The sequence below is a fragment of the Microtus pennsylvanicus genome, chromosome 8 (assembly GCF_037038515.1).
Source record: "Microtus pennsylvanicus isolate mMicPen1 chromosome 8, mMicPen1.hap1, whole genome shotgun sequence".
NCBI lineage: Eukaryota > Metazoa > Chordata > Mammalia > Rodentia > Cricetidae > Microtus > Microtus pennsylvanicus.
In genome coordinates this window covers 59054352-59074199 of record NC_134586.1, presented here as the reverse complement: position 1 = coordinate 59074199, position 19848 = coordinate 59054352, and the positions used below count along the sequence as shown (strand labels likewise).

At 48.7% G+C, this 19848-nt stretch overlaps 1 protein-coding gene across 1 annotated transcript in view; it reads right to left on the bottom strand.

Moving 5' to 3' along the window:
• Antxr1 (ANTXR cell adhesion molecule 1) overlaps positions 1–19848 on the bottom strand; it is a 191244-nt gene that overhangs the window by 69154 nt on the left and 102242 nt on the right. The window contains exon 13 of the mRNA XM_075983580.1: positions 3787–3882. Within this exon, the coding sequence (XP_075839695.1) occupies positions 3787–3882 (96 nt within the window). The remainder of the gene's footprint in view (positions 1–3786; positions 3883–19848) is intronic.

The following is a 19848-nucleotide window of genomic DNA, read 5'->3' as shown; positions in this document are numbered from 1 at the left end:
TTAGTGTAGTTTCCATAAGATTGTATTTAATTTTTAAGATTTATATGTATGTGTGCAGACCTGTTTGTATGCACATGACATGTGTGCAGTACCTGAGGAGACCAGAAGAGGGCGTCGGATTCCTTTGAATTGGCACTAGAAATGTAGGCCTCTAATACTAGAGAGGGAGGGGTGCTTGCCTTTTACACTCTAGCCTTTTGTTCTCATCCCTAAGCCTTAAGATAAGCATTTGCATCAAAATCAGGAAGCCATAGGCAGGTGGGACCTCCATATGAAAGACCAAGACAGACAGATCAACCATCCTTCCCACAAATCGACTGGCTGAGTTTAACACAAACCTCAGGTCTGACTGTGAAGTGATTGCTGCGGGCTCAGCACAACCTCAGCTTTCACATCCCACAGGCTGAGCAAAGGCTTGGGCAAGGCGTTTGGAAGGAAGTACAACACCTCTTCAAAGATAAGAGATCTTTTTAGAGATAAGACCTTCTGAGTTTCTTTCTCCATTTGGAACTCCAACCCAAACCGGTTTTGTGCCTCTTACTTGCCTGAGGCTGGGGTTGTTTAAGAGGCCACATTTATCGATATCTAAAGTGACAGTCACAGTCAGAATGCTAAGAGGAGATAAGGCCCAAGGGACTGACTTGGTGATTTAGCACTGTCTGGACACAGTGGCCACAGAGTGATGCCCAGGTCACTGTGGAACTCTGGGAAGTGGCACAGTAACATAAACCCATGAGCTCAGAAGCCCTGCCTTGGAGGAGGAGAACCTCTGACCTCTGCCTGGGCTATGGGCCAGCTGTTTCCAGTTGCCAGCAGGGTCAGTGGAGTCTGAGCTAGGCCACAGAGGTCAGTGTGTTGATGATGCTGTGGTATTTTTGAGCTAGGAGATCCTGAGGCCGACTCCAGGGAGGGAGGGCAGAGGCCCCGTCACAGTCCCGGATTCTGCATTTTGAGTTGTTTCAGCCTCCTCTGGGATTGTATGTCTTCAACATTTCTGGTGGAATACCAGTGTCCTTGGTGTGAGCATGCGAAGGCATTGGGGATTGTGGACAAAAAGGGCCAAAGAAGATCCAGGGTCAGTTTATTTGGAGATTCACCACACACACCATTCTAATAAAGCCCCGAGGGAGCCTGCCGTGAAGACGGTCTTCAGCCTAGTTCAATGGCATCTTTCAAACTATTGCCTAAACTCCTTCTGATTTGAGGTGTGCCGTTTTGATCTGGAGGGCCATTACTGCCCAGTGAATGCAGTTTGGGAGAGCTGTCCCTCATCACTTAATCCTTAGGTAGTTTCGATAATGCACCTTGATCTGAGAGCCCCAAACCAGGGAATCTCCAGAGGGACTCAGAGGAAGCAGACTGTAAGGAGACCAATGGGAAACAGCACAGTTCCCAGTTCCTGGTTATTTAATGGGGATCTGAGGTTAAAGAACTTCCTCATCCTTTCAAGTGACAGGGGGAGTCGGGGCTTTGGCAGTGTGAATCCAGTGACAGCTGGCCTCTTTCCCCTGTACCTGTAGGCACAGGAGAAGGGTGGGTGGACGGATTTCAAGATAAGCCATGAGGTGAGCTCAGGTGGAGGAGGGAAGCTGGCAGGAGAAGGTGGAGATGCAGAGGGGAAGGCAGGGATGCAGAGGGGGAGGGCAGGGATACAGAGGGGAGGACAGGGATGTGGAGGAGAGGAGGGATGCAGAGGGGAGGGCAGGGATACAGAGGGGAGGACAGGGATGTGGAGGAGAGGAGGGATGCAGAGGGGAGGGCAGGGATGCAGAGGGGGAGAGCAGAGATTCAGAGGGAAGGACAGGTATGCAGAGGAGAGGAGGGATGCAGAGGGGGAGAGCAGAGATGCAGGAGGGAGGACAGGGATGCAGAGGGGAGGAGGGATGGAGAGGGGAGGGCAGGGATGTAGAGTGAAAACTCATTTCTTAAGTAGTGGAGTTAGAAGATCCAGATGGGTGGTGTAGGCTGGAGAGCGATCAGGGAACACATACACCTGTCCCAGCCCACAATGCTGGATGAGCCGCTGTCTGCTTGCACTGGGTTTAAATCACACAAACTACAGGCAAGCTCCTTGGTGATGCTGGGAGTGGATGTCTACAATTCAGTCTATGACAGGGATGGAGGGCGGTATCCGAAGACTTTATTCTAGTTTCAGTTTAAGGCATATCGAGTTCTAGTTGGTCACCAGAGATGTCCAACAAGCTAATGTGTTAAAGAGTCCCTGAGATTCAAGAAAATGAATCAAATGTGACCTTTACAAAACTACTAGAAAACTGCTCACAAGGTCCTTTGGAAACCAGAGAACAGATGTTCTGAGAGAGGGGCCTGCAAACGTGATGCCCAGGGGTTCCCTGTAATGGAGCATGGCCTGGTTGTTTATAGCCACACCAGGGATAGGTGACCACATGAAGTAGTCAGTCATTGAATTTAGTGACACTGTCTGGGGATAAGATGAGGAGAGGAGGGTTGGAGAGAACCTGGAGAAAAAGACACAGGATACAGGCGAAAGTGAGCAGAGATATTGGAAGCGTGAGCAGACACGGGGAACACGGTGCCTACTCAGCAAGGGACACATGTGAGAGCTGGGGCAGTAAATTCACCGGCACTTGCCAGCCAGGATGGAGGACATGTATGCATTGTCTGTGTTTTCAGAAAGAGAATTTAAGGGCCTGATGCTAGTCCCACTTTGCGTCCCTGCCTTGGGTAAGTAGAGAGTAAAAGGTTAAGACTAATCTGTCTAGGGTGGAGACCTTTCAGGTTATTGGACACTGTGAATCTGATCCTGGAGAGAGGCCGCCTGTGCCCACACTCTGTAAGCCCTCCACGGTTCCAGCTGTTTCCTTACCATGGATACAGTTATGGGGTCCAAGTGACATTTCCCACACTTGGAGGAAGGGCAGGAAGAATGACCGAGGAAGGTTCAGGGACCATGTCTGACAAAGACACTGCCTGTTAGTTAGAGGACTGTGGGATGCAGTCTCTCAGGGTGGAGGAACTTTCCAGAAACCTCTGAATGGGTCTCTGTGGGGAGGCCCTCTTTCTTGCACACCACACTCCCATTCCAGAAACACATGACTTCATCCTGCCCCAGCCAGGATCCCCGAAGTGAGTGGTCAACACAGAGTTTGGAGGGCACTTGAAATACTGGGGTGCAGGTCAAGGGTCAGCAATAAGGGGCGGGGCAGTCAACAGCATCACAAAGAGAATGCGGTTGTCTGTCTGTCTCCAGGATCTTTCCTCACCCAGGAACCCTCAGCCTTACAAAGGAGACCACATGAAGACAACGCTGGCTGCCTTCCCAGGCAATGGGGACTTAAACCAGATAAATTCGCTTAAAATTATTTTGAAAATTGCAAAACAATCCTGCCTTGGATGACACTGCTTCCTGTCATGAAAAGTTTATTTTGGGAAACATTTCCCACCGATATAAACCCAGCATGGTACGAAGTATCAATAGATCCCAACTCCAGCAACGTGCTTTTGGATAGTGAACACACCCAGCACCGGCTGCATGCTTTTCCAATACCAAACACATATGCTTTAATCTTTGCCTTCTACATGTCTGTACCCAACGGCTTTGCCATTGGTGGTCTTGCCCCCGCCCATCCTGAAGACTCACGCTCCTCCTAAGTCCAAGTGACCAAGCCTGGTTTTGTCAAAAAAAAAAAAAAAGCAAGCAAGATTTATCTCCTCCTGTTGCAGTTTCTGGTCTCCCTGACCCCCGCTGATGGACCTGGGGTCTTCAGGTGACCCTTGCCTGTTATGGCCTGAAGTTGGCCCACTTACCACTGTGCAGCAGAGAGGCCAGAACCACCAGAGCAGCGCCAGGGCCAGCAGCAGGAAGAGGATCAGCAGGGCAATTGCCAGGATGGAGCCGTCTGACTGTGGGCGAAGAGAGGGTGGTCAGTGACAGGTGGGGCACTTGGGGTCTCCCCTTCAACCCCTTCCCCACATAACGATGGTAAATTTGAGGTCTAGGTAAGTTCACAGTGCAACACACACCTGAGTGAGACTATTCCCATCATTCAGGTCAAGGCTCCATAAATCCTCTCTTTGGCTGATTTTCAAGAGAAATAAATTTGTTGTTTCAGGGAGCCTCTGATCTTTATTTGGGTATTGTTCTGAATGATCCATCTTGCAGGTGCAGAGGTGACTTAAGACTGCGCCTTGTCTCTGGGTACAGTCAGATTTCAGTCTCCAAGGCCTGGGGTTCTGCCCCTGCCTGGGCTGATTCAGAACACCCCTGCTTAGGATTCAGCCCCACACCCTACCCAGGAGTGTGTACAACAGCCTCCTCGGGTGTGGGTGGAAAGTCTAGAACCACTGACGAGAGGCCACATCTGAAAGGGGACAGGGCCACTTCTGCCAGCTGGCAGGGAAGAGTAATGTGGCTGAGAGACTGGCAGTCAGCTCATGTGGCTATGTGTGGTGGGGGCGCCAGGCAGCCGAGGTCAGATCATCCTGCAGAAGTGCACGGTTGCAGGGCCTTAGGAATAGCGAATGTAAGTTCCACTTGTCATCAGCTGTCACGTTCTGAGACTGCTGATTCAGGAAGCACCCAGGATTATGAGTCTAGGTCCTTCCCTGCCAGCTACATAGACCACAGCTTTCTGGGGGCATGGGGCACCACTGTGCACATCAAAAGCTGCCTCAGTGAAACTGGTAGCCCCACCTTTGTCCTAAGAAAACCATCGGGCATATTTTCTTAAGTTATAATAATACAAGTAAAAAGGGTGGCTGTGCAAATTCTTAATGTGCAGTTATCAAGCTATCAGCTGCTATGCGGGAACATGCTATCAAATAACATTTAAGCAAGGGAGACAATTCCTGGCCTAAAGAGATCTCTGTGCACGCGAGTCAAGAGCAAGGGACAAGAAGATTGTCTCCACCATTTATTAACAATTTCACCAGTAGCTTTTTGTTTGTTTTGAGGCAGGGTCTCCTGTGGCTCAGGCTGACCTTGAACTCCTGATCCTTTCGTCTCTATCTCCCGAACGCCAAGATTATAGGTGTCTGCTCCACACTGGGCATTTTCACTGACAGCTTATTGGTATGTACTAAAATGTTAAAGTATCTTCACTGGTAGGGCAATTTAGTTCTTTCTGAAATCTGTATTTTCTCTTTCCTTTAAAAATTGTTCATAAAGAGAAATATCCCAAGAGGCTTTTTTAGAATATTTGTGTGGAGGTCTCTGGGACAGGAACATGAACACAGGGAAGATTATTCCGTCAGTGATCTGTGGGATCTGAAGAAGGGCTCAGGAGGATGGAGGCTTGCCACCCGGCCGAATCACCACCACGGTCTTTAGGGAGGCCATTTACGGCGCTCCCAGGCTCTGGAGGCTGTCCCCCTCCCACAGCTACCCAGGAGGGCGGCTGGGTGGCCTGTATAGGACCCCACAAGCTAATGGCAGAGCCAGGATATGAGTCACTCCCACTCTGAGAGCTCGGTAGGACTCTGGAAGAGGTTTAAAGGCAACTCTCATTCCCTGGAACTCTCTGGAATGTCTTTGACCAAAAAGCCAGGGAACGAAACACTCTTGGCTCCAGCCAAGAAGCCAAGGTTTGGGAATGTGGGATTGCCCTCAAGGGAGCCAGGCCTCAGGCTCAGGTGCAGGGCTGGGCAGCCAGAATGTGGGGTGGGGGAAAAGAAAGGGTCCAACAGCAGACAAAGCCACGGCAGGAAGGCCCATTGGACCCATGCACAGAAGTCTGGAACGAAGCATATCGTTAGCGGTGTTGACGAGAAGTCACTTGTTAGTTAAGGGCAAGTCTTGTGGTCTGTCTCTGTATTCTAGGTGACAGAGAGAAGTGAGAAAGCCACTGCCTCTGTAGCAACCGACGACAGCAGGGGCACAGGATGGGAGTGGAGAGGAGAGGGCCAGGCCTTCCCATACAAGTGATCACTCCAAACTCCGAGCTGGAACTTTCCTCTGTTTCCCCATAGCAACCAACACAGTGAGCATTTCAGATCGTAAACCTGTCTGCACTTGGAATAATAAGTGGTTTGGTCACCAAGAGGCTTATAAAACTTCAGCCTCCACAAAGACTGCAGACTTCAGCTATTCACATTGTACACGTCACCCCCTCCCTGATTGTTTCTGCCTCAGATAAACTCAAGCAGGGGGCTGAGATGCTGCACAGCTCACTTCTACACTCCCATGGAAGACGGGGGCAGTTTCCGTGGGCAGCATGGGCAGAAGACTGCCCCGTGGCGGTGAAGAAGCTGCTAAGACATCCAGAGTGGACACTGGCATCTGGTTCTGCAACAGCCCCTAAGGAGTCGTATTCTACCTAACTGTAGTGGAGGAGGAAGAGGGGGTTTAGCAAGGCGCCCTCTCCGCATGCCAAGGCCCAGGGTGGGGTGTTTAAACATTTTCTTGTGCCTTGGAGAAAGCTGTTGCCTAGGTTCCAAGTGTTTCTTGAAGTCATTGGTGCTATGTTCATAAATGTCACTACCAAATAAGAAAGAATGCCCTCTGTTTTCTAGAAACAGACCTGGAGCTAACAGCTCATCAGGAACATACACAGCGAGTGTGTATTGTGTCTCTGCTCTGTGCTTAGTGGGCAGAGCTAAGGGGCGCAGATCAAAGTAACTAGACAGCCCCAATGTGCTCAGTCTGTGGAGCGATCTAAACTACAGTGCAGGAGGACATGGCTACTCAATGCCTGCATACCCACCATGGTCTGTGGAGCGATCCAAACCACAGTGCAGGAAAACACGGCTACTCAGTACCTGCATACCCGCCATGGTCTGTGGAGCAATCTAAACCACAGTGCAGGGGGACATGGCTACTCAATGCCTGCATACCTGGTGCTGAACTAAAAACACTCTTTCTCTTTGCACATTCTGACAAGATGATGACGATAATGGTGATAAGAATAATTACAAACATAACTAATATTTATTAGGCACTTATTTGCAGGAAATATCTTTATTCTTTCTGTGTGCTAGGCTAGTACATTTCATTCTTATCAATAATCTGATGAACTCTAAACTTTATTTTTTATATCCCCCCATAGTTAAATATACCAATGCAAGGAGATCCAGAGAACCTTTGAAGGCTTACAGAAAGGCCTGGATGCTTGTTTGTTTTGTTTTGTTTTTACACAGAGTTGGAGTCTCACAGTCTCTCTGTAACTCAGACAGACCTAAACTTGCTCTTCGTGCTTCAGTCTCATGAGCACTAGAGAAACTAGAATTCAAGTATAGGCAACCTGGTTCCCAGGTGTAAGAAGCTGGCTCTTGGCATTAGCAAGCTACCCTGATCTGGGGAACAGTGCCTGGGAACCAGCACTTCACACAGGAGTTGACTCATGGGTGGGTAGCCACCCTGCAGGGGCGAGGAGAGATGGGCACTCCTGCTCAGAGGCAAGCACAGAGTTTGTTCATGAAGGTGTGAGTGGGGCTCCATGGAGTGGGAACTCAGCATGTGTGGAGTCAGGTGCAAGAGAACTGGACTGGCTGTAAGAGGCCACTTGGGGCAAATGCAGGACTGTGGTATCTATCCTCACCCAAGGGGAACTCTGGGTAGCTTTACCTTGGGGGGGGGGCGGGGGTTCTGTGACCTTGTAGTCAAGTTTGTTTTCTTGGAAACCAACATTGTTTATACTATAGAGTCACAGAGCATGAGCAAAGTGTAGAAATCAGAGACCAAAGGGCAGGCTATGACTCCCAGTGTGTGACTTTGGACAAGGTCACTCCCAAGGTGCTTGCCTTTTAATGAAAGTGTTTAGTGCTCATTTTACTGACTATGGCTGGCCAGCACCTTGTGCTTCCTAGATTCTTGGTATGGGGCTCTGCTGTGGAATAATCTTAATTAGACAAAAAGGGGGAAATGCTGTGGAATAATCCTCTTGTACACTATAAAGATTTGCCACTTGAATTTGTTTACTAAAATGCCAATCAGCCAGTAGCCAGGCAGGAAATATAGGTGGGGCAACCAAACTAAGGTTTATGGAAAGGAAAAGGGTGGAGTTAGGAGTTGGCAGCAGACACAGAAGGAGCAGGAAATGAATGTGCCATGCTAATAAAGATACCGCCATGTGGCAGAGTGTAAAAAAGGAATATGGGTTAACTTAAAATGTAAGAGCTAGTCAGTAATAAACCTGAGCTATTGGTCAAGCATTTATAACTTGTAAGCCTCTGTGTGGTAATTTGGGAAGTGGTTGCTGGATATTTTGGAATAGGCACTCAGGACAAGAAACTTGCATTTATAGGGCTCACTTCTTGAGGCTTGGAACTAGCCCAGTTGCTCTAAGCTAGTCATTCCTTCTTTATCTTCATCAAGTTCCTAGAGGAAGATCTTTACATCTCCATTCTTCCCCACATGCCAAGGTACAGGCTCTGTCTGTGGCCAAGAGTTATCTGGAATGTTCTAGAATATACACCAGATTATGTCCAGCCACTATAGAAGGTACTCTGTCTTGTGCTCTGTACCTTGCTCTAGGGCAGACTGCCCTGCCTCCTTGAATTCTGACCTCAGTGTTCCCAGCTCACTCTTGGCCCATTCTGCTTTATATGACACCTGCCCTGGAAGACTCAAGGGCTACCACTGCACACAACCTCATTCTGGATCGGTGTGTGCTGGGCCTCTGCCCTGCCTGTCCACCAGGCCTATGTGGACACAGCCTGGGTTCTAGCGGGGCCATTTGGGCCAGTAACTGCCCAGTAACTGTGTCTCCAAGGCCCTGTCTTGACTGGCTGTGTTAAGTCAGGCTACGCCCTACTGTACGTTATTACATATTGCATATAACTGTACTTGTTAAAGAACGCCCCAGAAGACTCCATTTTACATGTATCTGCTGACTCCATTTGAGGGAGGAGAAGAAATGCACCCTCTGTGTGTACCAGAAACTGCACCATCAGTCAGGCACCGTCTGGCACAGAGTGATGCACGACATCTTCCTGGGCAGGGATGGAACCACACTAGAAGTTCACTGTGTCTGAATTGCGACCGTGTGGGCACACAGATGTATTAATGCATTAAAATCATATCATGTAAACCAGGCTCACGAAGTTATTACGTACATCAGACCAAGGAAAGGGTGTATCTCTTTCCTATCTGGACCCCATAAAGTAATGAACACATAATACTGGTATGGTTCGGCTCTGCACCAACCTGTCATCTAACACCTGTTGAGTGCATCATGGACCATGAAGCAAAGACCTCCCTGGAGCTTCAGGTTGTCTGGGTACCCTACTGTTGATACTGTCTATGCGACTGCCTGCCCATCCACCTGCTCACCCATCTGTCCTGGACCTCAACCCACCATTTCCAGCTCTGGACGCTTCTCATTCACTCTTTCCTCACAGCTGCAACCTTGTGGCTTTCATGCCCTGATGCCAGCAGCAGCCTAGTCCCAGCTGGCACTGACCCAGTTCTCTAATGAACCCTCCCTCTCCTGGCACCTCCTGAACTCTGTCATTATTGTGTAAACCACATATATGCATGTCAATATATGGATTGTGTGCTGTGTGATAAGAGTTAATGTTAGTCATTAAAATTGGCATACAAAAACCTGTATTTATCTCACCCAGGCCACCAGCGTCGTCGGATAATAGAACAAATTGCTGTCATTGAAACAGCCAAACCGTGTGAATTGTTGTTATTCAATGCTGACCCCGTGGGAAGACACAGAGCTGTTTGCCTGTTTCCGGCACAGCGTGCCTAGGACACCAGGTGGAAGCGAAGCAGCTGGTCAAGGCCACAGCCCGTGGGGGTATACCATCCAGCTGGGGAGTGCTGGGCTTTTTCAGTGAGCAACTTCAAGTCTGTCCCCACCCTACAATCCCCCAGAGCCGCTACAGAACGGAACATGTAGACTGGCGGCATGAAATCCGAAGGTGAGGGGTGCTCAACCCTGCTCCCTTCTCATAGGAGCACAGAGGTTGGGGTGGCATTCTCTGAATGTCAGCTTCATCTGGCTTCCCTAGGCTCGCAAAATGAGGGCAGTGCTCTCTTTAAGACAAGGAGGGCATTGCATTCAAAGATAAAGATTTGCAAACACACAAAGTGAAACCTTGTCTTGGTGGGTGGAGTCTAGGGATTTCGGATTTCTTATCCACAGCATGGCATGGGGAAGGGGTGTGGGATCATGTCTGGGCTTGTTTTCTGTAGGAGACAGAGGCCTCTGGATGACACAAAACTTAGCACCACTGCCCTTTTCTGTTTTGTTTTGGGGGTTGCCATAGTGAAGGGAGGAGGAATTAACAGAAGCCCGGGTTTGTTGGATGTAAAGAAATGTGAAACCCGAGTCTTCAAGCCAGGCTGTGCTGGGAATCTGCCTAATGCCCATGTCTGGGGCGCAGCTGAGGAAGCCTCTTCCTGCAGGGCCAGGAGACAGTGACGGTTAAGACCCTTCCTTCCCCACTCCCGACATTCCCCCCCCCCCCCCCCCCCCGTGTTGGGGCAGAGCGTGTGTGATCCAGGTCTGTCGCTTCCTCCCTCTTCACTCAGCAAATAAAGCAAGAGCTCAGGGCACGCCTGGACCTGCCCTGCCTTGTCTCTTGGGTCTGTGCTGCTCCCGGGTGGATTGTCCTGGCTGCCCTATTCCAGCAGGCTTTCTAAGGCCCGGGCTTCCACAATCTGAGGAGGGGCTCTCTAGAGTAAGAGAAGAAAAGTTGTCCTATGACTTTAGAAAGCAAGGGGCCCCAAATTCTAACTAAACATTTTTGGGTAACTCAACCTCCACTAAGTGACTTTTTGGCCAGCGCCCTGTCCAGTGTGGGTTGATAAACCTGTTCAACACAGTTCCAGTCCATTTTTGGCCATGTTCAGCCAGGCTTTACCCCACAGCCCTAAAGACAGTATTGAGCTCCTCCTATGTCAATTTTCTCACAGTTGAGGCAGGAAGAAGGCACCCTTTATTGTCCCGACTGTGGCCCCAGTCTCATTCACCCTAGCATCCGCTTTGAGAAGCACGTGCCGCAGGAGAGATGGGACAAGAGCCCGAGTTCATGGGTGGTGGTTTGCTGCAGGTTCTCTGCTATGTTGGACAGTGTCGATGCTCCGAATTATTGAAGCCACTTGTGTTTTCAGAGGGCTGGGCTGTCTGAACACATAGCATTTAAAAACTGAGTGTCTTCTGGTGCCCCATGATTGGACGATATCCACAGGACGCCTGGGACAGGCCGATGACATGGGGCTCCAATGTTCCCCTCTTCTCTTCCTTCCCGTAGTCCCCCTTTCTTTGCTACTAAGCTGGTTGTGTCTGAAACACACTGATAGCCCTGAAGGGAAAGAGACCCTGCAACCAAGGGCAGCTCTGGCCACCCACCTGTGACGTCACAGCAATCTGCTTGTTCTAAATGGGGCTGTTGCTAGTGAGAGGAGCATGCTCAGTCAGGGACTATCAGCTGTCAGCTTGTCCCTGCTTTAGTGGGGACACAGAGTCAGCCCAGGGCCTCAGGGCAGAGGGGCACGGAGGGCTGCACCCCGCTCTCTCTCCCTCAGGCCAAGGCCACGCTCTGACAGTCACATTCCAGGGCTCTGAGGAATGCAGAGCCTTTCTAGCTGGCCGCACAGAGCCCTGCTTCCTGCCCAGACAGAGCCAGCAGAGCATGGGCAAGTTTTATTTTGAAAGATGAAATTTAAGTCATTTTATTGCTGCAGAGACGTTCTGCATGGGCAAGGCTGGAGCTTGCGTCTTCTCGCGGTATTTCTGGCTCAGCTGCCAAACCTGTCCCATCACCTCGCTGAAACTCTAGCCCTCTGCACCTGTGCTGGGCAGCCCCACCCCACCCCACCCCTTCTTCCACCTCTGACCATTCCTTCCCAGCTTCTTCACAGGCTTCGGCTGGCATGGAAAAGCCGGAACGCCCTGTGGAGCCATCCTTCCGCACCATTAGAAAACTCCTTAATTTACTTAACTATTAGCTCAGCCAGTCCTACGTCTTCATTTGGTGGCCTCAGGTTCTCATGAAGTCTGGTTATCTTGCTGTGTGGCTCCTGGACCTATCCTTGGTCTGTGGCTTTCTTTCTAGCCCTCTCCAGAAAGGTCTCATTTTACTTCCTGACTCAAACTCTCGTCTCCATACGGACACACAAGTCTCTATCTTGAGCCTGGACTGGCCCCTGTTTTCCTTCCCACTGACATCTTAAGCACAGTGGTCCAGGCTGAGCTTGCATTTCTCCCTCTCACCTGCTTGCTCTCCACTTCTGTCAACCCCTGCTGGAGCCCTGAAGTGACGTGAATTTCCTTTTCCTACCCTTCTCTCTCCCCCGCTGCCATACCCTTTGTCAGTGTGCCCTGCCCTCTGACCCACACCCTAATTCAACCCGCCTCGGCCCTGTCCACTGCCACTGAGGATTAGAATCTCCAAGTCTAAGCCCAGGTTTTCAGGGTCCCACTCTCTACACAGCACCATGACACCTAACCTGCTCTTCTTTAGCCGTCGGTCATGCTTACAAATGTTCCTAACGGAGAAGACGGTGAGATGACACACCCCTTTCTTCAGAAAAGGACAGCCACGTGTACAAACAAGCTCCCAAGTTTCTTGTTACAGCCTCAGGGAACCTGTCAACTCCTTAGACCCACCCTGCACATTCTGTGGGCATGGTTCAGGCTGCTCCTCCCCAGCCCTTTCTCCTTTCTCCACAGTCTCCCAGCTCCCTTCTGACTCGGTGCTCAGTGGCACCTGGGACAGTGTCCGCTTCATGTTTCTCCCAGTTTCTTCCCAGAATACCCTTTCTAACCTTCATTGCTTGGGCAAGTGATTTTCGGTGCTAGCTGAGGCACATGTCTGTCACACCCAACACGGATGAGCACCTACTATGTGCTGTCTCAAAGCACGTCACAGACACAAAGGTGGATATGGTTTTTACAATCACAAACCATGTAGCTGGGCAGGAAAGACAGAGCAATGGGTTTCCATGGCAAATCTAGGTGCCTGTGCTTTCCTTAGCTCTAGCTGAGCATTTCCCATGTCTTACAGGGGCTCTCTTCATGCCCCCCCCCACCCGCTGCTGCTGCATTCACTGGCTTTAAGCATCCACAGCACACATCTGATTTCGTCACTTTTCTACCTTTAAGCAAAGTGCAGTGTTTTAAATGGAAGGATTCGTCAAAAGGAATGACTCAAGGTGGCCACCTCACTATTGGCTAGCTAGGAAGAAATGAGAACATGGCAGGTTAACGTCCGTCACAGCATCTCCGGAAGCTGCACCCCTGCCTCAGACTTCTGCAGGGACAGCTGTAGCAGCCTCACCGCAGGGCTTGGCTGTGGACTCTGACAGGTGACGTCATCCTACCATCCCCTCAAATAAATATGGGGAACGTGGCAGGCCCTCCAGCCCCTCTGTCTTCTCTGCAAACATATAGCTGAGACAACCATTCCTTCCCAGGCCTGACTGATCACCCGAGACAAGTCTGCAAGAGCCCATGGGTGTCCTTCAGTCTGCTTGGCTTGCTTTCCTCTTCTCTCCTTGCTTCCATGCTCTGCACCCGGGCTTGGCTCAGAGACATGAGCCTGATTCCTGTGAACAACCTCATGCTAACTTGACTGGCCCTACAGTGTGTGTGTGTGTGTGTTGTGGGGGAGTCCCTGGTTGCATATTTGAGAAACCCAAATCCCTAGCTTGCCACCCTAGCGTCCATGAAAATACAACCCAAGGGGATTTTCTAACGGTAAACCTAAGCCCTGCCGAGGCTGACCAAAGACTAGTGAGGGCGACATAACTAAACACAGATTCCTTCCTGACACTGGAGAGGCAATGATGGCGACGAGACTGACAGCACTGGAGACGGTACAGTCGTCACCGGGAAACCCCTGGGTGTGAGCCCCCTCAGCCTATACAGAAAACCCCTGGGTGTGAGCCCCCTCAGCCTATACAGAAAACCCCTGGGTGTGAGCCCCCTCAGCCTATACAGAAAACCCCTGGGTGTGAGCCCCCTCAGCCTATACAGAAAACCCCTGGGTGTGAGCCCCCTCAGCCTTTGTGGAATTCCTTAACAAACAGGTCGGGAAGCAGGGGGCTGCTCCTGTGGGGAACATAAAAGAACTTCCACATCTGAACGAACTGAATGGTCTGCAAGCTACGAGCTTTGGAAGCCGAGACTCCTTCTAGGATACAGCTACCAGAGTCTCTGGAACCCACGAGAAGATCTCTCCTCGTGTGATTTCCACCAGGCTATTCCCACCACCTGCTTCGTCAACTGATGGAGTTTGTAAGAATCAAATGACAATGGCATCTCTGTTGTCCTTACTGAGGACATTTAAATACTACGTCTTTAAATTCCAGCAGTTTCTAAGTAAGCACGGGAACTAGTCAGAATAGTGAGAATATTCTGGAGGAAGTCTGGCTTTCTAAGTACTCAGAAACTATGCAGATATGTAAACTATAGTTTGGTCGGTCTATCGGTCTATCTATCTATCTATCTATCTATCTATCTATCTATCTATCTATCTATCTATCTATCTATCTATCTATCTATCTATCTATCTATCTATCTATTCCTGTCCTGAAACAAATCCTAGCCCTGCTAGGAAGACAGGGCAGTGGCCAAGGGCCGTCTCAGAGAGAAATGCAGGTTGCAGGCAGTTTGTCTAGGGGATGTGATAACACAGAGCAGAGCTCACAGAGTGAGGATATGACATTAGCTAGGACAGGGCACCATCTGTGGCATGTTCAGACAGCCCTTGCCTGGCCTTGAAGGCACAGTGACACTGGGTGGATGGGAAGAGAGGAGGGCATTCCAGACGGAAGACTGAACCATTATCAAAGGTCCAGGTGGGACAGTGGGCAAGTGTGGAGTGCAGGAGCTCAGCATACATGGTATCTGGGGAAAGCGGACTCACTCTAAAAACTTGGTGGCCGCCATGTCTTCCTCTTAAAGATACACTGGCGTATATTTAGGTTGGGCTTGGACCGTCTATGATGATCTTAAGAACTTCAAGTGTTGCGGGTGCCTTTTCTAAGTCTGAGAATTTGGGAGATACGGGTAAGATGGGGAATGCTTTCAAGCTTCCTGGACGGGACAGCAAAGCCACTTTTCTGGTGTTGGGCTGTGTTTAAAAGATCCTAGGAAATATCCTGGTTGTCACTTATTCAAGTGCTTTTTAATCTTGGAAGAAAAGTGCTCTGGGCACTGAGTAAATGAACATCTGCTTCAGCAGCCATGGAGAAGGCAAAGGAATGCTGGCTGGGGTCCTGCTGCTGTGGCACTGGGGGAGGGAGCAACAAACTTGACTTCTGCGGTTCCTTGGTGGCCTAGTGCATGTAGCGAGACAGTTAGTTGTTCCTTGAAAGGTGTTTGTTTATCCCTGCGAGACCTGGCGATAGCTATAGAATAGCTGGCTGTTCTATAGAGGAGAAAGGGAATATTTGCTTGCTCTGGAGGAATAAAATGATATGATTTGTACCAGTCCCAGATAAGATCTGCTTTACAATTAAAAAAATTACACTAATGTGTGTGGTGTGTATGTGTAGTATGTGTGTGGTGTGTATGTGTAGTATGTGTGTGGTGTGCATGTGTAGTATGTGTGTGGTGTGTATGTGTAGTATGTGTGTGGTGTGTGTAATGTGGCATGTGGTGTGTGTGTGGTGTGTATTGTCTGGTATGTGTATGTGTAGTATGTGTGTGGTGTGTGTAACGTGGTATGTGGTGTGTGTGTGGTGTGTATAGTGTGGTATGTGTAGTGTGTGTATGTGTGTGATGTATATAATGTGGCATGTGTGGTGTGTGTGTATGTGTGTGATGTATATAATGTGGCATGTGTGGTGTGTGTGTATGTGTGTGATGTATATAATGTGGCATGTGTGGTGTGTGTGTATGTGTGTGATGTATATAATGTGGCATGTGTGGTGTGTGTGTATGTGTGTGATGTATATAATGTAGCACGTGTGGTATGTGTAGTGTGTGTATGTGTGTGATGTATATAACGTGGCATGTGTGGTGTGTGTGGTGTGTATAGTCTGGTATGTTATGTGTGGTGTGTGTAATGTGGCATGTGTGTGGTGTGTGTTTGTGTATGTGTGGTGTGCATGTGCTCACATGCACAAACGTGTCTATGTGTGTGGAGGTAGAAGGCAACTTTGAGGTGCTGGTTCTTTCCTTCTCCTGGGATGGCTCTGGGGATAGAAATCTGGCCATCAGACTCGGTGGCAAGCACCTTTACCCACTGAGCCATCTCACTAGCTTTTGAATTAGAGAAAAAATGACCTGAGAGCCCAGGACAAGGTGCAGCATGCTACACTAACTGTAAACTGCATAGTCTGAGTTGGGCGAGCACCTCCTATTCTGTCATGGCCTAGCCTAGTGACTTTGTGTTTAAATATCAGTCAGTTAGCTCAGTGTTGGAGGAAGGGGATCTCAGGCTCCCTCCACTTCTGATTCCATTTCCCACACTGTTAATCTCTCCCTTTCCCCCTTTCCTTCTCTTTCTTTTGATGTTTCTTCCCACGGATCCTGCTTTTGAACCTATATAAATGGCGCATCCCGTGGAATTAGCTCTCTTTCATAGCTGATCAGTGATCACCCCAAGTCTCAGCCCCCCTGGCTTAGCCCGGGCCACCCAGGAGAGGGTGTGAATGGACACACTGTTCTTTCTCCAAGGCCCGTGTACTTGCGGCACACACTTCTCCCCCACGTTCTGACTCAGAGGCTGGGTTTAATAAACGCACAACTCACACGCACTTGATTATCTGATATCGTGACACCTAAAAGCTTAATATGTCAAAGTAGGAAAGGGAGGGACCAAGAAACAAGAGACTAGGAAAAGTGCAGCTAAAACAGCACAAAAGCTGAGGCTTAGCTGGAGAGCCCAGGCCTAGCATGCAGGGGGCCCTGACTTCTGAATCTCCGGCCCTAAGGCAAGCAAATTCTAACAAGACAGTGGCCAGAAACTGCTTTAGGGTTCCACCGCTTCACAACTCCAGGGGCTCAGAGAAATTGGACAATTTTAGCTGGGGGTGAAAAGAGATGAAATATAAACTACAATATTTCATAACATTCCCTGTGAGAAAGGAAACCGAGAAGGACAGGGGTGCTCCCAGCATGCACTGCCCTCTCCGTCCGCTGTGTTAGTGACCTCACCCCAGCCCAGTCGGTGACAGCGCTAGGTTTGGCCAGTCTTCCCAGGGAACCTCTCCAGCAAGAACACAGCCCTGAGGATCCATGCCTGTTTCCCGTCATATCTGCTATATTCAACTAAAAGCTACCTACCTTGCTCTCCACACCATTCTTGTCTTATTATTTTTGTGTGGCTTGTTTGAAAGACTTATTTTGTTGTTTACTTATGTGCACACACATGTCTGTATGTGTGTGTACACATGTGCTTTGGGTGCCCATGGAGGACAGAAAAGGACATCAGATTTCCTGGAGCTGGAGTTCTAAGCAGTTATGGGTTGACTGACATGGGGGACAGGAACTGAACTCTGGTTTTCTGAAAGAGCACCAACTCTTCTCGACAGCTGAGGTGTCTTCCAAGCTCCTGCCCTTTAAACATAATTTTTTAGGTTTTTTACTATTTTGTCCTTTGATCTCTCAAGTTCAATGCAGATATGACCTATCACTTTTTTTGTTTTTTGTTTCTTAAACAAACACTTAGGAATATGAATTTCCCTCTGAGAGCCACTTTGGCTACACTGGAGGTTTTGGTATGTGGTGCCTCTGCAATCAATCAGTTCCAAGCAATCCTTAACTCACATTGGCTCATAGATTACTCAGCTATGAGGTTTGAAGCATGCAAGATTTTAATAGTCGGTTGGTAGCATCGTTAGCTATTGATATTTAATTTTTTCATTGCAGAACATGGCTGTGTTCTGATATGAAGCAAGTCCTCAGGTGGGTGTGGTAGAGAGGAAGTAACAGAGCAGGTGTTTTTAAGTATATTCTATTTTTTTTTAACTTTTGCTTTTACAATACAGATGAATGGAAAATATCCAGCCAGATTCCAGTAACCCACTCTGGGATGCCTCCTGTTTTATGGTCCACTAAAGAAAACATTTGCCCATTAATTCGTGGTGCTTTATTGATTAGCAGAATCATCTTAATTTCAGAGTTGTTAAAATGTGGGGGAAGCAGTGTGTGCGTGACTTCTAACCAAAGCGACACCTTGCTAACTATTTTACCTCTCATCTTATACAGCCATAAAATTCTAATCCCTGTTTAGCTTTGCTCTGGATCCATAATCTGCCCAGCAGCTATTTCTTTTACTGCAATATTCAAATCATTTATACTTTATCAGCTTTTTGATGTCTTCTATCAATTGCTGAGATGCACATAGCTCTCCTCTGAACAGAAGAAGGCGGCTCTACAAACCTCTCTTTGTCACCGTCTCAGATTGGCTCTCTATGTGGTGGGGGTGTGTCACTCCATGTAGACCAGAATCATGGGAGCTTCCGGGAGAACCGCTACTACCCACATCACACTGTGGTCCTCATGGCAGCAATACGCCACCATTGTCTTCTCTCCTTTTTCTTCTTGCTATACAGTTCAATCTCCCTTCATTAGACAGCCACACTCATTTAGTTTTTCTTTTTGTTGAATATAACTTTTCTCATATGTTTTATGGAATGTGTTCTTATTGTAAACAGCAGGTAGCTGGGTGGTTTGGCCATACGGGCCATCGCTCTGTGTTTCCTTCTGGCTCACCCACCATGTCCATTTTGTTTATAGACTACTGAATTTAACTTGTACTTTTACCATTTACTATATGGGTATCTCAGAGTTTTCCAAAGCATAGTTTCAGAAAAACATTTTTTTCCTCTTATCAACTCTCAAAACAAGGAAATTTCAAACGCAGGGCGCACATTCCTTAACGTACTTAGAGATAAAATATTTAAGAGTCAATCATTTAAATATCCAAGAAAAATAAACCAGCATGAGTCCTCCCAAACATCTTAAATATATTTTTATGCATCTGAGGGCTATCAAAACAGAGGTGCTGGCAGATTCCTTCTGTTTCATTTGTAAGCAATATCTGAGATCTGAGCTTTGCACTTGTATTCCTGCAGCCCTCTTCCCTCTCCTGATGATGGGGCACTAGACAACAGGTATATTATTAAAGTGACTTAAAAAAACAGGACATCACTTATCCAAACAAAGCTTTGAGCTTTGGGTGGCTCTCTGGGGACTTCTGAGTCAACAGAAGCGCTGCCTTGTGGGTGGCAGACCTTGCAAACAAGAACGCGTGCTTGGAGCACTGTGGCTGAAACATGACCTCACTCGTCCTAGGTGCAGCCTGGCTGACCTGCATCTCACAGGGGATCCCCTCCAACAGCAACACAAAGTTCTCTCAAACTGATTTCCTAAATGTAAAAGCCAGGTTCATCAGTTACACTCTGGAAGGTCGTGTTTTTCCTTCTCAGTTCACGTGCGCTTAGATCCACAATCGCCGATGCTCAGTTGTTGAAGGAATCTGTTGGTTTTGCCAGCCCAGTCACCATCTGATGCCAAATGACCTTTCCAAAACTCTGCCAAGCTGACAGTTACTTGTGCTTGGACAGAACCATGGCAGAGAACTCAGTTGTGCCCGAGACCGACAGCTGCACAGCTGCTTTAGAACGGCCTTTTCTCTCTGTGCCAGATGTGTCCCCAGACCAGTGGGCTCGGGCTCCATATTCTGCACAGCACAATAGATTCTGTAATGTTTCTCTCACATTCAGCTTTTCTGGGCTCGCTTTACAGAACCCTTCTGTCACTGAACACTAAACTCAAATAGAGTTTACTTTTGCCAGGTTCCAGGGACCCATCACCCCCTTAGTTTTAGGAAGCACACTTTGTTACTGTGTCAGAATGTCTTCAGAAAGTGCATCACTAGGCCAGTCGTGCAGAGATCACAGCCCAAGGGCGAGAGCACATTATCCCAAGTCTAGCATGGCACAGCCAGGATCAGGACGGCAGC